General features: G+C 41.9%; 2 protein-coding genes across 3 annotated transcripts; one reads left to right on the top strand and one right to left on the bottom strand.

Moving 5' to 3' along the window:
- Positions 1–602: 602 nt before the first annotated feature.
- Positions 603–2695, top strand: LOC124033156 (borealin-2-like). Of its 2 annotated transcripts, XR_006838324.1 has the most exons (6): positions 603–737; positions 825–953; positions 1040–1080; positions 1174–1222; positions 2327–2379; positions 2529–2695. XR_006838324.1 is itself a non-coding variant. In XM_046345114.1 (5 exons), the coding sequence occupies exons 1-5, from the start codon at positions 905–907 to the stop codon at positions 2559–2561; spliced, it is 225 nt and encodes a 74-aa protein (XP_046201070.1). In that variant the 5' UTR covers positions 611–904; the 3' UTR covers positions 2562–2695. The 2 variants fall into 2 exon arrangements, 1 of the variants encoding a protein (XP_046201070.1); XM_046345114.1 differs by having other exon boundaries at positions 611–953.
- Positions 2696–10420: 7725 nt separating this feature from the next.
- Positions 10421–15205, bottom strand: LOC124033861 (dnaJ homolog subfamily A member 2-like). Its single transcript, XM_046346232.1, has 9 exons — positions 15065–15205; positions 13841–13900; positions 13475–13701; positions 13256–13336; positions 12942–13075; positions 12643–12839; positions 11767–11911; positions 11522–11649; positions 10421–11226 (listed from the first exon to the last, which is right to left on the bottom strand). Exons 1-9 carry the CDS (start codon positions 15140–15142, stop codon positions 11041–11043), a joined length of 1236 nt encoding a protein of 411 aa, XP_046202188.1. The 5' UTR covers positions 15143–15205; the 3' UTR covers positions 10421–11040.
- Positions 15206–16396: the final 1191 nt, after the last annotated feature.

Here is a 16396-nt window from a genome sequence, read left to right as displayed (position 1 = left end):
CTGTGAAAATTGAATTTAATCAGAAGCCACTGCCAGATTTCTGGATTGGGCTGCGCTCAGAGTATCCTGCCTTTGGCAAATCGTGCTGTTAAGACACTGATCATATCAGCTCTGAAAAAGATCTAATGTGATTGGTCAAAATACCAATTAGTGGGGGAAAAAAGATCAGAATTGGGCTGCCTGTGTAAATGCATAAATGGTCTCTGAAGAAATATCCACAGATTCAGTTTCATGCAATATGAACTGAATGATTGTACTTGGGGAAACTACTGAATCTAATATTTAGCCATTTAACCAAACATAAGAAACTACAGGAGGACAATTTGCTCTCCACCTGTCATTGAATAACTGCATATCACACTTCCACCTGAGTGCTGAACTGTTCATAAATCTTAAATTTGCCCCTCTTTTAAAGTAATATTAGATTGACTCACAGGACAAGGGTGCAGTTTTCTCCTAGCCCAGCACTAATGGTTAGTGACTTGAGTTATTAGTGGTGGATTCTAGGGTCAATTTGAGGTCAATTGACTGGTCAGGAACACCTGGTGTCCGTCCTGAAGGTTATAAATCAGCGTTCAGGAGGTGTGGCGGCAGGGGAAGAAGGCACACGGTTGAAACCATGGCACTAAGAAGGATAAGGAAAAGCAGCAATCAGACAGAAGGACACGCAGATGGTCAAATTAGCAAGGAGATACGCTAAAAGCAAAGGACGCTTTTTATTCAACCGTTCGAGAAAGGTTGTTCATTTTAAGTAGGTCCATCTCTACCGTCAATTTTTCCATGTTCCTCAAATTAACTGAATTCACTATGTTCTCCCTTTACAGCACAAGAACGTATAAGCGAGAGGGAGGAAAAATTGGAGCAGACTCTTGCAACAGTAGATCGGGTTTTCAAAGTGGAATTGATGAAAATGCCACCTGCGCTTCAAAAAACCGTGATAGATTTAATAAATGGTGCTGTTTTCAAATGTATTTTAAATGTTATTTGGAATCCATGCATGTTGACTTTATTTAGGTTGTATCCCACTTTTCTTTCCTAGCGGATGGCAATTCGGCAGGTGAATTCACCATCGCCATAAAGGTAGGACTAAACATTGAGTATCAGACAGGCTGTAACTGGCTGCCTCCTTGTGGCATACTACAGAAATGTCAGAACATAACGTTTTTTTTACAGACCGAATCACCCGAGATTCACCAGCCTCTCACAAGGAAGGTCAGTAAAGGTAATGGTTTATTTCCTCCATTAGTTAACTTAAATGCGTGAACTTGCCATTAACGACACACTTCGTATTTCTGTAGTCAAAGTAAGTGAAGGTGCATCAGCTCATAAAAGGAAGACTACAACAGAACCATCAAAGGTAGCTAGCAATTCAATTGAAATGGCTTTAATATCATGGGAAACGTATTGTAATGAAATAGCAGGGAGCAGGTCTCGAACCCTCGACCTTCTAGGCCGAAGTCCAGCGCGCAATCGACTGCCTCAGTCTATGTCCGCGCTTATAAACACAGGGTCGTTACAGTATATTTACATTGGCAAAGCACGTGACAGGAATAAACTTATGTTAAATAAAAAAGCAAAAATGAACAGTAAGCATTACACTCAATTTTCAAATGAATACATTTCAAATGTCACATGGCTATGTACAGTGTTATAACGATGCAATAGTCTACCACGGTGTATTACCTGGTTAGGTTCAAATATCATTCCAGTTTGCTTTTTTTTTTTTTTTTTGATAGTCTTTCCAATATGTCAAGTAATCTTTTTTGTTTTCTCATGATTTGGTTGGGTCTAATCGTGTGGCTGTCCTGAGGCTCTTTGGGGCCTGTTTATGACCAGAGCCCCTGGACCAGCTTGCTTAAGGGACTCTTTAGGTTAATCTCTCTGTAGGTTATGGCTGTATGTAAGGTTTGTGAATTGCTTATTTTAAGGCAGTTATAAAATGTAATGGGTATTGGCCTAATTCTGCTCTGCATGCATTTTTTTCACCCATGTTTTTTCAGTCTCAAATTGGTGTTTGTCCAATTTGTATTTGTTGGTGAGTGGATCCCAGACCTTACAACCATAAAGGGCAATAGGTTCTACAATTGATTCCAAGTATTTTTTTGTAATTGGAATGTTGAATTGTATGTTCCTTTTGATGGTGTGATGGCCATTGCTGCCTTGTCTCAGATTTTTCACAATATTGTGGAAGTTAGCTCTGGTGCTGAGGTAGGTATAGTTTCGATCCCACTTTATTTGCATGGCATTAGGCCAATGTGTGATTGAGAACAGAGCAGGCATTTCCCCTTAAATATATACAATTTAATACAATGACTTTCTTCTAAAGGTTTCCAAGAAAGCCAGATCACTTGCCAATGGCTCAAGCACTGGAAGACTACGGTATGTCTCTATATATTATCAGTCCTGGCGAGCAACCGGTTGGTTGCTAGTTTTGTTCCAGTCCACCACTTATTAAACACCCTATTGAACTAATTCAGTAGCGTTCGAAACGCCCTCTTCTGGTTGATTCTGCTCATTTGCTCTTGCAGGAGTGCCACATCCACAAGTACAAAAATAACTAAAACTCGCATTGCCAAAATCAGTGATCAATCTCCACTGACTGGGATGAAACAGGTTTGTCTTCACTTATCACTTTCCCTTATGAAAAAGATTGCAGTCAGAGTGCAGTTACTGCAGTCCAAAATACTATTAGTCAACTGCACTGTCACTTGTTTCAAAACTTATCTTTTAAGGGATGTCTGGGTTCATCAAATTAATTCTGTCCTAAATTCTCGGTTTCTAGATCTGTTTTGCGGTCAGCCAGTGATGACCACCTGCATTGTTCCCTGTCTGGATTGTCTCCACATGTAATGATCTCTACATCCCATGGAGAGGTAACTTTTCATATTGAGGTGGTTGGGCTTTAAGTTATTTCATGCAGTCTAAACTAGTCCCATTTTCTACCAAGACGTTGTGCCTCTTGGATGATACTGTTGACATCGGGTTACTGGATGTTATGGCTGTTCTCCAGATGCAGAAGTTGCTGGTAAAATATATTCTTGTCAATTTCTCATATTGAAACTAACAATTTATCCCCTACAATTCTGACATTATTCTCATTTAGAAACTGATGGACTATCTTTAAAAAAAAGTCAAAGCGACTCAGCCTATGAATTAGTCTGCACTGATACCAAGATGTCTAACATTGAGCCACTAATGCCACCTATGCATGTTTTACTTTCAAATTAAAAGTTGATTCAATAAATAGTTCTGTATTTGTATATTCATGTTCACTGGCTGGTGAGGAATATATAGCCCCACAAAGTTGGTGGTTGCGAGCATCCTATTGAATATTTTTGTATTGACAACTGTCAAACTGGTAAGCAAGTGTGCCCTCTTTAAGTGTTAAAAAAACTGAATAATCAACTGACTGGCTTTATTAATGTCTACAGTATTCCCCCTGAATGCAGTTTGGTTTCCACTCAGGTTATTGATGTCATTTCAACCTTAAAGGTCCTCAATGATGTCACCATTGCCCTTGTTTCTAAGCAATGTTGTGCTGCTATTTTTGACTTGGCCAAAGCTTTTGATATGGAAGACACGTGGTTCCCAAACTTTTTATAGTTCTGTACACCCCTTCAAATATTAAACCTCCCGCTGCATACCAGGGTCAGCACACTATTCTTTGCCATCATTGTAAGCCTGCCACACACTATAATGTACATTTAATAAACAAGAATGAGTGCTTGTCACAACCGGGCTTGTGGGAAGTGACAACTTATAGGACCAGGGCACAAATGAAAATATTTTGCTCTTTATTAAATATGGATATCTCAAGTTAATGGTGTGCTTGAAAGGATGCAGATAACGACAATGTAGGGTTATACTGGCGAGTGTAAAATAATTGTGCTGAGAATCCACTCTTCTAAAGGTACGTGGTTGCAGTGTCTTAACAGTGTTTTGCCAGGTTTGGGTACTCTGAGCGCAACCCAATCCAGACATCTGGCAGTGGCAACTGATTTTATAATACATTTTCACACCCACTTATTGCAATTTCAATGATGCTCTTCAGATATGGACAGAAGTGGACTGGAGGCTGGGCATGAAAGGGATAACGAATCCAGTTTGTAATTGCATACCCAATTTGGGTGCTTTGCTATATCACATTGACATTGTAACCTTGAGTTCAATTGCACACATAATTATGGAAAGATCTGTTAATGCAGAAAGAACTCTAACTACTTAATCAGCCTCAATTTTGTCCCGCACATTGAATATAGTTGTGGCGAGTCTAGGTGAGAAACTAATGCAAGCGTCAGACAAGTGAACATTATGGTCAGTGAGGAACTGTAAGCTCGTCTCAAGGTGTCAATACTTTGCCCCTTGATAACCACCAGACTTCGGTATGTTGTAAGCGTTACATGGTCGCTGCCTATCATTGCAGAGTGCAGAAAATACGAGAGTTCAGTAGCCTTTAACAACTCTCACTTCAGTGTCAGTCTTTCAAGCATTCCTTTGGCAGCAAGCGCCTCAGTGGTGTCAGGAGCAACTGCTTGCACGCGCATTACCACTCCTATGTCTCCCTGTCATGGCTTTCGCGCCATCAGTACAGATGAGCAGCAGTTACGTTTGGCTACATATGGACTGTTACTGGAATTCCCCAGGAGTAATTTAAGCACACCTCTTGGAGGTAATGCAACACCCTGCTACACAATTCCCCATGGAGTGAAAGAGGTATGTGATTTTAGGTGCAGGTAAGGATGACAGAGGTAGAATATTACTGTTAACTGGGAATTTATTTCCTTAATGTGGGGAAAAGGGGCTGGATGGAACCAAAGAAAGTAAAAGTTAGTCCTCTCTCCTACCTTACCTGCCTGCCCACAACTTACCTAACCTTAATGCCACCTGGCACGCTAACCAAAATACAGGGGGTGGTCCGCCCAGGGCTTACCTAGTGTGCAGTATGTGTGTATGCCCGCAGGCCTCTTGCCTAAGCACTCCCAAGGTGCCTTACTCCTGGGAAAAAAAACAATAATTACTAACTTAAAGTGAACTTCAATAATCAAAAAACACAGTCCTATTGGCACACACATACCTCAGAAGTAGCAGCTACAAAATACTTTCGACTACACTGTCTCTGCACAACAACCAACACAGGCCATCCAAGAAACTCTCTCCTAACAAGGGAACACTGGCTTTTATCCAGCTGGAGGAGTTTGTAATTGCAGACAGCTGTATCTCCTGATGAGAAGGCGGTATCAGAGCTCAAATCTACAATGGGGCCGACCAATCAGCTGCTTGGGGGAATCCAGGAAACCATTTCCTGCAATATACACAAACCCACAACACAGAAACTGGGGAACGTAATGGTAATGTGATTGGATGTTAATTATTTGACCGCTTCCTGTATTTGACATTGTTATTTCGCTGAACACTAGATGGTATAATTTTATTTTTGGCAGTGAGTCAAGGCTACTCAGGCGAGGGGGGAAAAAACTCCCAAATGTACAGCCCCGTTGGAAAAATATGTACGTTAAGCAAAAAAAATGAATCACATTATTTGGCGTACCTCTAGCGACATTGCGTACCCCCGTTTGGGATTACCTGCGGTAGATCATTCCATTCTTGTGGGCCGGCTAAGGAGTGTCTCTGAGGGGTCTTTGGCCTGGTTTGCTAACTACCTCTCTGAGTGCAGTGTATAAAGTGAGAAAATCTGCTGTCTCAGCCACTGCCTGTCACCAAGGGAGTACCCCAAGGCTCAAACCCAGGCCCCACGCTCTTATTTAAATAAATACAAATGTAACCTTTATTTAACTAGGCAAGTCAGTTAAGAACAAATTCTTATTTGCAATGACGACCTAGTGGGTAAACTGCCTTGTTCAGGGGCAGAACGACAGATTTTTAACTTGTCAGATCGGGGATTCGATCTTGCAACCTTTCGGTTACTAGTCCAATGCTCTAACCACTATGCAGTAGGAAGCTCTCTCATACATTTATATGCAATCTTATACTCAGCTGGCTCCTCCCCAGATTTTTGTAAATGCTCTACAACAAAGTTTTCTTAGTGTCCAACCTTGTTCTGAACACATCCAAAACAAAGGTCATGTGGTTTGATAAGAATGCTCTTCTCCCCACAGGTGTGATGACTACCTCTGAGGGTTTAGAGCTTGAGGTAGTCACCTCACCTCAAGTACTTGGGAGTATGGCTAGATGGTGCACTGTCCTTCTCTCAGCACATATCAAAGCTGTAGGATAGTTACATCTAGACTTGGTTTCCTCTGTCGTAGTCGCTCCTTTTTCACCCCAGCTGCCAAACTAACCCTGATTCAGATGACCATCCTACCCATGCTAGATTACAGAAAGCCAATTTATAGTTCGGCAGATAAGGGTGCTTTTAAGAGGCTAGCTGTTCTTTACCATTCTGCCATCAGATTTGCCACCAATGCTCCTTATAGGACACATCACTGCACTCTATACTCCTCTGTAAACTGGTCATCTCTGTATACCTGACACAAGACCCACTGGTTGATATTTATATATAAAACCCTCTTAGGCCTCACTCCTCCCTATCTGAGAGATCTACTGCAGCCCTTATCCTCCACATACAACACCCGTTCTGCCAGTCACATTCTGTTAAAGGTCCCCAAAGCACACACATCCCTGGGTCGCTCCTCCAGCTAGTGACTAGAACGAGCCGCAACAAACAATCAAACTGGACAGTTTTATCTCCATGTCTTCATTGACAGTTGTGGCTGCTTTGCGTGATGTATTGTCTTCTGCCTTCTTGTGCTGTTGTCTGTGCCCAATCATGTTTGTACCATGTTTTGTGTTGCTACCATGTTGTTGTCATGTGTTGCTTCCTTGCTATGTTGTCTTAGGTCTCTCTTTATGTAGTATTCTCTCATGTCCTATATATATTTATTTTTTTTAAATCCCAGACCGTCCCTGCAGGAGGCATTTTGGTAGGTCGTCATTGTAAATAAGAATTTGTTCTTAACTGACTTGCCTAGTTAAAGGTATAAAAAAAATACTAATTTTAAAAAATGTATAGTTGGCTATATGAGCAAATATAATGGTCTTGCAAACAGTGCTTGACTCTTGGGCAAGAGCTCACCAGGGCTGAGTACCAGCACTTCAAATGTTCAACTGCTTGAGCTCCTGTTCCTCTTTTATAGAATAGGTATTTGGCGCTCCTGCACCAAATATAAACAGTACCGGCACCTATATCTATCCAAGTCGAGCACTGCTTAAAAATATAAAAAGTCCACCTTATTGTGCCTGAATTTCTCACTTTTTGAAAACATCTGCCAGATGAAACTGCTGGGTGATAATGAATAACCATCATTGTCTGATCCTAGGACAAATGCTTAATACAATTTAAGGCTGTTGCTAATCATACTCTGAACCAATCCCACTAATCACATGCTACAGGTCAAACACCAACGATGCTGAATTGCATTCTGTATGGTAAGTGTGGGCAGGGGAGTAGTGTTGGCGCTAGCAAACTACTGTATATACACCAAACAAAAATAAACAGTTCATAAACAAATCTGTCAATTGAAAGAAATTAAGACCTAATCTATGGATTTCACATGACTGGGAATAGATATGCATCTGTTGGTAAAATACCTTTAAAACAAAATACTAAATAGGGGCGTACCTCAAACGGAAGTTACGAATGTAACTATGGTTCTACGAATACCTGCAAGACCTTCAGTATGGTGGAAAGTATGGATTATATCCCTTGTGCGCCGTACAGATTGAGTAATAAAGTTTGGGAGGACGTGCCCCTCGGTACAAATATAACCAAGCGTATGTCGGACCACACACTATCTTCTCGCCCAAAAGATTGAGTGATGTGTAAGTACTGACGGTCTTCCAGGTATTCGTAGAACCAGTTACATTCTTAACTTCCATTCTACTTCATACCTTTAAGACTGTCAATGCGGAAACAACAATGTCACGGGGAATAGACTACTAACCTCTAATGCACCAGTGCAACTAAAAGAATGGCAGAGCCCATGGTGTGGCAAGATGCAACGTTGACCGTGTCAAATCTAGAACGTGCAGGGCGACGACCCGGTAGCAGCTGCGCATATCTCATTCAGGGGGATGCCTCTGAGCACAGCCCAGTATGTGGCAACACTTCTGGTCAAATAACATTACACACCTTCTGGGACAGGTAGGCCTGAGTCATGACATCCACAAACCAGTGTTTAAGCCTCTGCTTGGACAATGCTAGGCCTTTCCCACCAACGCACGGAAACAGCTAGTCTGACTTCCTGTAGTTCTGAGGCTTGCATATAGCATTTGAGGGAACGGACTGGACACAGATTTTCTCGCTCCTCTGCATTCTGGAAAGGAGGGGGCAGTAGGCCTGCATTTCGATTGATGTGATAAACCCTTAGGCAAAAAGGCTGGATTCGACCATAAGGTCAAGCCTTGGTCGTCTGCCTTAGAAAGCGCGTGGAGCAAACTCACATTTTACTGATGAAATAGCTAAGAGAAAGGCCGTTTTCAGAGATAAACCATTTTATGTCTGGCTCCTTCGTGTGCTCGAAATTAGATTCCGTCTGATAATAGCAGGACCGCAGTCGATCAGTAGAGGGTTGGGCTCTTCAGAGCATGAAAGACCCTGTGCAGCATTGCTAAGATTGGGGGGTTGGAGGGAAAGCATACAGCAGGCCATCTGTGGGCTAAGGCGTCCATGTTCAGGGGATTCTTGGACTCTGCCAGAGCATTAGAGGGAGCAGTGGGATGTTTGCTCTCTCTGAGGCGAACAGGTCCACATGTGCTATTCCAAACCGCTGCCATATTCTCTTCACTACTTGTGTAGTGAAGAGAATATGTTTGAGAACCGGCAGAAAATGATTGCGGGATGGGTAAACTATCATGTTCTAGCACGTTAATATGCTCTTTCCTCCAGCAGGGGCACCTCTCTCCTAGTACAGACCTGTGTTGCCACACTGCTCCCTCTCGCCTTGCCGGAATTGATCTGAGATGGTCACCTATAGTCAGGTAGGCTCTCCTCCACGGCCACAGAGTACAGTAGCACACACAAAGTTGCTGAACAGGAACACGCTGTCGATCCAGAGTATCCCATCATGCTCAACGGGTGACGTGTCTGGTAAGTATGTAGGCCATGGAACAACTGGTACATATTCAGCTTCCAGGAATTGTGTACAGATCCTTGCGACAGGGGGCCATGCATTATGCTTTAACATGTGGTGGCAGCTGAATGGCACAACAATGTGCCTGAGGATCTCGTCACGGTGTGCATTCAAATCGATAAAATACAATTGTGTTTATTGTCCATAGCTTATGCCTGCTCAAAGCATAACCCTACCGCCACCATGGGGAAACTGTTCACAACGTTGACGTCAGCAAACCACTCGCCCACACAACGCCATACACATTTGGCCTGGCACATTTGAAATTGTGATTAATCCGCAAAGAGTATCCTCCAGCAGCCATCGAAGGTTGGTTACGACACCAAACTGCAGTCAGGTCAAGACAAGTACACAGATGAGCTTCGCTGAGACTGTTTTGAGTTTGTGCAGAAATTCTTTGGTTGTACAAATCCATTTATCAACTGTCGGTTGTCTGATCTCAAACAATCCGTGGTAAAGAAGCCAGATGTGGAAGACCTGGGCTGGTGTGGTTCGTGGTCTGCAGTTGGACCTACTGCCAAATTCTCTAAAGTGACATTGGATGTGGCTTATGGTAGAGAAATTAAATTTCAAATCCCTGGCAACAGTTCTGGTGGTTTAATCAGCTCCTTGATATGCCACACTTGTCCGGTGGATGGATTCTCAGCGAAGGAGAAATGCTCACTGACAGTAAACAAATTTGTGCAAAAAAAATTGTAGAGAAAAGCTTTTTATGCGTATGGGAAAAATCTATGATCGTTTATTTCAGTTCATGAAACCAACACTTGACATTTTGCATTTATATTTTTGTTCAGTGTAATAACACATTAATATGACACCTAGGCTGCGTTTACACAGGCAGCCCAATTATTGGTAAGAGCCAACCTGATTGGTCAAAAGACAAATTAGTAGAAGATCAGAATTGGGCTTCAAGTGTAAACGCAGCTCTAGTGCAGTGTTTCCTAACACCAGTCCTTGAGTATCCACAACAGCACACATTTTGTTGTAGCCACAGACAAGTAAACTTAATCAAGCCCTCAATGAGCTGAATCAGCCAAGTTTGTCCAGGGCAATAAACAGGAGTGCTGTTGTGGGTACTCAGACTGGAGTTGGTAAACACAAATAACCAGCTCATCAAGCTTTGATTATTTTGGCCACTAGAGGCCTCTATCATTCTCTATGATACCCATCAACATTAATAAAAAAGGACTGAGATGGTAATCAAGAGATTTTCCTGACGGATGTAAGTCATTTCCCAGACAAGCACAAGACAGAATCACAAACATCAAGTATTGCTGTTTGAGATTTGAATAACTTTTATTTAACAACTTAATAAACCTTTTTTTTCACAGAAGTTAAGCTGCTTTTAAATTGTATTTTTTCAGCTTCTCTCATTAGATTGGATGTTTAATCGGTGCAGGAACCAATGCGGTCTGAACATGCACCAGGGTTGAGGACAAACAGGTGTTTTTTCTATTTGTATCACACCACTGTATTAGCGCAGCTGATAACGCTCACCGACAATCACTTTCATATTATACACAATGTTGTAATGTTTGAATTGTTATATATATAGAAAGGAAAACAAAAGTAAAAACCTACAAAAAGAAAAATCAAGCGGTAAAAATCAAGCACAGATACATACAAACCTAAAAATGTGATTGTGTCCTGGGTCCTTTCAGGATCTCCCTTCCTTAACTCACACCTCACAGTCCAGAGGTGGAGGCCAAAACTGCATTTTATGGTTAGTTTAAATTATTGTAAATACTATGAAAAAAATGCAAGTTACACATCAAGCAAAGGAGAAATGACCTTTTTCCATCTTATCTGATGTTGCCACAAGGAAAGTGAGGGATGCGTGATGGGAAGACGGGGGACGGTGCAACACGTACATTTTCCTCTGAGCCAGATGCTACTGGTGGGCACACTGCACTCCAGGGCCGTGGTGGCCTCCTTCATCGTCTGAGCTGTCGTTGTAGGCCTCACGTCGTCCTCCAGACGAGCCCTGGCTGACGTCGTAGTCCTGCAGGTCCACCTCCTCCGCGTCCCCAGACACTATGGGAGCCTCGGCACGTGTTGGTAGCAAGTCCTCCAGCTCCTGGGGTTTACAGAGGGCCACAGTTTTTAAAATGTTATGTCTAGGTAGCAAAGCCCCCTATCCAGCATGCAGATATCACTACAAAGCACTTATTTTAAAAAGCGAACACTTGTGTAGTACCTCAGCTCTTAAATACCACCATCATCGAACAATGCTCAACATAACCAGTATGGTCTGGGTCAAAATCCTAATCTCGTTATGAATGATCAAATTGTGTCCTTCAATCCCATAATAGAACAGGTACTGTGACAGAAACAGACACAAGAAAGGCTTTTCATAGTCCATCATGACTTACATTGAGTTTATCGGGGCTGATCCAGTTGTTGTCTGGGAACTGCACATCAAATTTAATATACAGGTCTCCTTTTTCAAATGGATTACGGTACTGTGGCATCCCCTCGCCCCGCACAACTCTGACCGAGCCTGTAAAATAAACATTGCATCATAGAAACATTACTTTCACATACTGCATTGATTAATAGTCACATGCTGTGGTCTCATCTACAATATGTAAAACCAGTACAAAGATCAAAATCTTACCTGGCTCAATGACTTTGCCAGCAGCGTACTTGACTACAATCTGTCTGCCATCTAAGTGTTTCAACGTAAACTGGAATCCACAAAGTGCTTCAACAAGGCCAATCTTATGGGTCATGTGCAGGTCATGGGCCTCTCTTTTGTATGTCTGTTGGCATGAGAAAACAGGCAGTGTCTCAATATAGTAATAGAGGTTGTTTTAGGCCAATTTAAAATGACCAACATTTGCTGGAAATGTAACAAAGTATACCTGAGGACTAACCGATACTGCTGGCTGATTGTACATAATGAATATAAGATAATAGCCCCAGGAAGCTGTGCATATACATCCTTTCAGAGTATTGTCTCCCCTTCCCGTTGACTCCCCTGTACTGGCCTATTCTCCACATGAGAGGCTGGTGCCATCAACATGTGTGTTCTCCCATCTTCAGAGGAGTGAGTCTGGAGGTGACACAATGGAGTGGAAATGCTAGGACTCTAGGATTAGGAACGATGTGCCACTCGTGACTATAACTAATACCAAGTTATGCCAGACATGCAGGGGGCTCAGAGGGTGAGAGACCAGTACTGGAAACTGGATTACAGCATTGTGCCGTCACTGCAATCTGCTCCCAAAAGATCAAAGTCAAAGAGTGCTGGAGGACCCAACTCAGCCAGCTGGCTGCTTTTGGTCAACCAGCTGCCATTCAACATTATCCATCTATACTACTCAAGTGCTCATAGAAATGAGACCTAACAGCTGAGCAATAACACGTTTACACACAAATGTTTCACCTTCACTAATATGTTTCTACATTGTAATATTGCCTTTAGTCAACAAGAGACGTAGTCTTAAGGAGAGGGGACCATGGTGTCCAGAGCACAGCAGTTAATCTCTACCTCATGCTCTTTCTCTTGCAGGACAAGGACAATGTCTCCTGGCTCAACCCCAGGTGCCTGGTCAGCTTCCCCTCCGAAGGTGATCTTCTGCCCATGCTTCATGCCTTTGTCGACATGGACCTCCAGGATTTTCACCTCCTTACTAACCTTCTTGCCCTCACACTTTTTACAGCGGTCTTTTTCGTTGATCACCTCACCTATGGGTATAACCATAGAAGTTTAGGAGTCAGAGGGCAAAGCCTTTTCATGCGTCGCTGGGTACTACAAGTTTATGGTTTCTAAACTGTACTGTTGCTTACCTTCTCCATTACAATCAGTACAAACGGACTGCATCTGTTGGACCATCCCTGGAGCCAACTGTCTGATCATGATGCGCATACCACGCCCCCTGCAGGCCACACACTTCTGAACTGCGCCAGTCTTCCCACCTTGGCTGTTGAGAAGAAGTTATAACTTTTTGTCTAACACCAACAAACCTACATGAGCAACATGTATGATGCAATAATTGACAGGCAGATAAAGCAAGACCTGAACACTGCTTCATGTGGGCTAGAGAAGTAATTTTGAGGGAAAATTGTTGCAGATACAAATGGAAGAATGTGGAAACACTTACCCATTACAAGTGCCACAAAGAACATTCTTGCTCAGCTGCAGTTTAGTTGTTTTTCCATTGTACAGGTCTTCAAGTGAAACTCTTAAAAAAAACAATGAGCATAATTGGAGACAGTAGCAAGGTCATAGAAACCACAGGCAGACAATGTAGTCAGAATATAAAAAAATATTTGATTATCACTCAATAGATCTGTGACACCAATCTATAGAGTAAGCTTACTTGAGTGGGTGAACCATGTCCTCTCCTCTTCGTCTACCACCATTTCGGCTGCGCCCCTGTCCACCCATGAAGCCAAAAAGTCCACCGCCGAAGATGTGTGAAAAGATGTCATCCATTCCCCCACCACCTCCACCTCCTTCCCGCAGTCCCTGCTCCCCATAGCGATCATACAGCTCCTTCTTCTCTGGATTAGTCAACACTTCATATGCAAAACTGATCTCCTTGAACTGTTTGAAGGAGACAGGGGGACATTAAGTTATATGACATTAAGGATATTTGTTAACATTTATGTAGCTACTCAAAAGTGTAAGGAATGGTTGAACCACCCCCCCCCCCAAAAAAAAAATCTTCATGCAATTCCAATACCTTGTCGCCAGCATTTGGGTTTTTGTCGGGGTGATATTCCTTTGCTAGCTTCCGGTATGACTGAAAGAAAAGACAAAACACAAGTTCAAGGCACTGGTTTCGATTATTTATGCTAGTCAACATTAGCCAATGAGTTGTATAACCACCACCCTTTCCACGTTATCCTCGTAGTAGCCATCAGTGAAATATTGACAGGAATCGGACGTTCCTTTTTAAGGTAACGTTAGTTAGCCTCCCTAAATTAGCTAACTAGTAAATTGATCTTGAAACTGCGGAAGAAAGCTAATGGTAGCTATTGTCTCAATGACTTAAGTTTTAACGACTGGCTAAACAATCAAAATAATGACAAAATCAATATTAACCAGCGATCCATCAGAATTTCCCCAATCAAATCAACCCAAAAATCTCTGACCTGAAGATTTGGCCCCAAAATTCCATTACTGTGAATTAAACTGTTAACACGTGAGTTAACGTCGTAGGCTAGCCGGCTAAATAACGCAACTAGCCAGCTAACTAGTTAGGCGTCACACACTACGTTAGCTAACATTAAAATATCAAACCGGGGTAACCTTGATATTGTACCTTATCTATAGCAACCTGGTATGAGGCGACTCGGTCGTATCTGTTATCAGCAGACAGACGCACGAGAGTTAGCTAGCTAAGGTTACTAGCTAACCATTGTCTTAACTAGTTAGCAACCACCAGTCTGGAAAAACGTAAACAAAACAACTGCTAATCCAATGCTATCAAACGCGTTGATACAGTAGTGGTTTAATATGTAACAATGTATTGTGTATTATGCGGACTATAAACAAAAATACAAGCGATAGTGTTAACGTCCTCGCTACCAACCGCATGCTAACTTTTACAAAAATATATAACGTTACTCAAAAGCGTTCGTTATACGCGAGATGCCATCATTGAAACAGAACGCTAGCGCCAACAAACGCAAAGTACTAACACCCAAATACTTTGCGCCAAAGACAGAGGTAATTATCTAAAACATTGGAGGTAGATACATGATAGTACGGGATACACATTGTACAATCATTTTCTGATTGACGCTAACGTTAGTTGGCTAGGAACATGGCTAGTTTGACTAGCAAGTTAGCTCTGACTAACGTTTAGGCCAGACTAGCTTTTAGCCAGAACAACCTGTTTCTACCAACAATTCAAACCCCACAGCACCTAGATTTAATCTGACTAGATTACAATCAACGTTACCTTTTTCAACTCATTTTCAGTGGCAGTGGGGGACACCCCTAGGATGTCATATAATTTAGTATCGACAACGTTCGCCATGATGGAGCTAAGGGAAGGACCTTCTGTACGAGAAGTGAAAAGAGAAAGAAGAAGAGCCGGTCGAAAACGTCATACGTTGCGTCAATTTGAACCTTTCTCCTGGCTTTAAAAAAGGGTGCATCTCAATTACATATTGACTTCCTTATTTTCACCTCATCTATTTTCTCCTCTCTATTATACATGTGAAATTGATTCAGGTATTTTACATTGCTCACCAGTTTAGTGACATTGTGTCTGTTTTTATCATCTTATCACACACCAAGCTAATTCCCCTCTAAGATGAAACACACACATACAAACTCACACATGCACTTATACACACACAGCATTTGCACAGTCTGTATATTTCTGTATGTGCGTCAGGAGTAATTTGTCCTCTCTTTACATCTAGGCCCGACAGAATCATATCATTGGGTCTATGTTGGTAGAAATATGAACTGTGTATCGTATCCATGAGGTGTTGTAATGGCTGGAACCTGGGACAAAAGGACACTTGAGTTCCCATAACTTTGTGACAGATCATTTGAGTATTAGATTACTGTGGGTCTATTTCAATTTAGGCAGATTGAGAATTACCAGCATCACAGCAACTTCTGTTGACCTCTGTCACTACGTTCATAGAGTTCATATATGGTTTTTGTGGCTTTCAGAGTGCTTCATTGTAGCTTCAGACCCCATTGGTACTAGTAGCCCTCTGTCTGTCCTCTGCCTTTTTAAGATGGATGAAGCCCTAAGCCAACTCATATTGTCTAATGCAACATGACAGTAGAGATAGGGGGTTAGGATTGTTGGTTGTTGGAGAGAGAATCAGCCTCTATGACTGAGGTCTGTCTCTGTGTTTTGTGTGTCTGATCTGACTATCATGTTGCAGTAAATGAAGTTAAATTATATTTAATTGACATTGATTACTACAGACACGAATGGACATAAGATCCTATACACTGCATGCTGCATAGTTCATTTTGATTGAAGAGAGCTCTTAAAAGGACAGTTGCACAAAACTCAAACATTTTTTTATTACATCAGTTCCACGTATAATATAATCATATAAATACATTTGTATATGACTGAGCAGAGTAAATCATGGTAATTCATTACAATAAACAATGAATTGGAGACTAATTTGAAATTCTTCTAAAATGGCTAAGAATACTATGTATTTGTACACAACAGAACAAAAACTTAACTTCAGGATATTTTCATTATTTGCAATTCCTATGCTGTTACATTAAGTTGTGGGGTTTTGGTATTTTT

This window comes from Oncorhynchus gorbuscha, linkage group LG04 (genome assembly GCF_021184085.1).
Source record: "Oncorhynchus gorbuscha isolate QuinsamMale2020 ecotype Even-year linkage group LG04, OgorEven_v1.0, whole genome shotgun sequence".
Taxonomy (NCBI): Eukaryota; Metazoa; Chordata; class Actinopteri; order Salmoniformes; family Salmonidae; genus Oncorhynchus; species Oncorhynchus gorbuscha.
The sequence above is the reverse complement of the archived record's forward strand: the minus strand, read 5'-3'. Positions and strand labels throughout refer to the sequence as shown.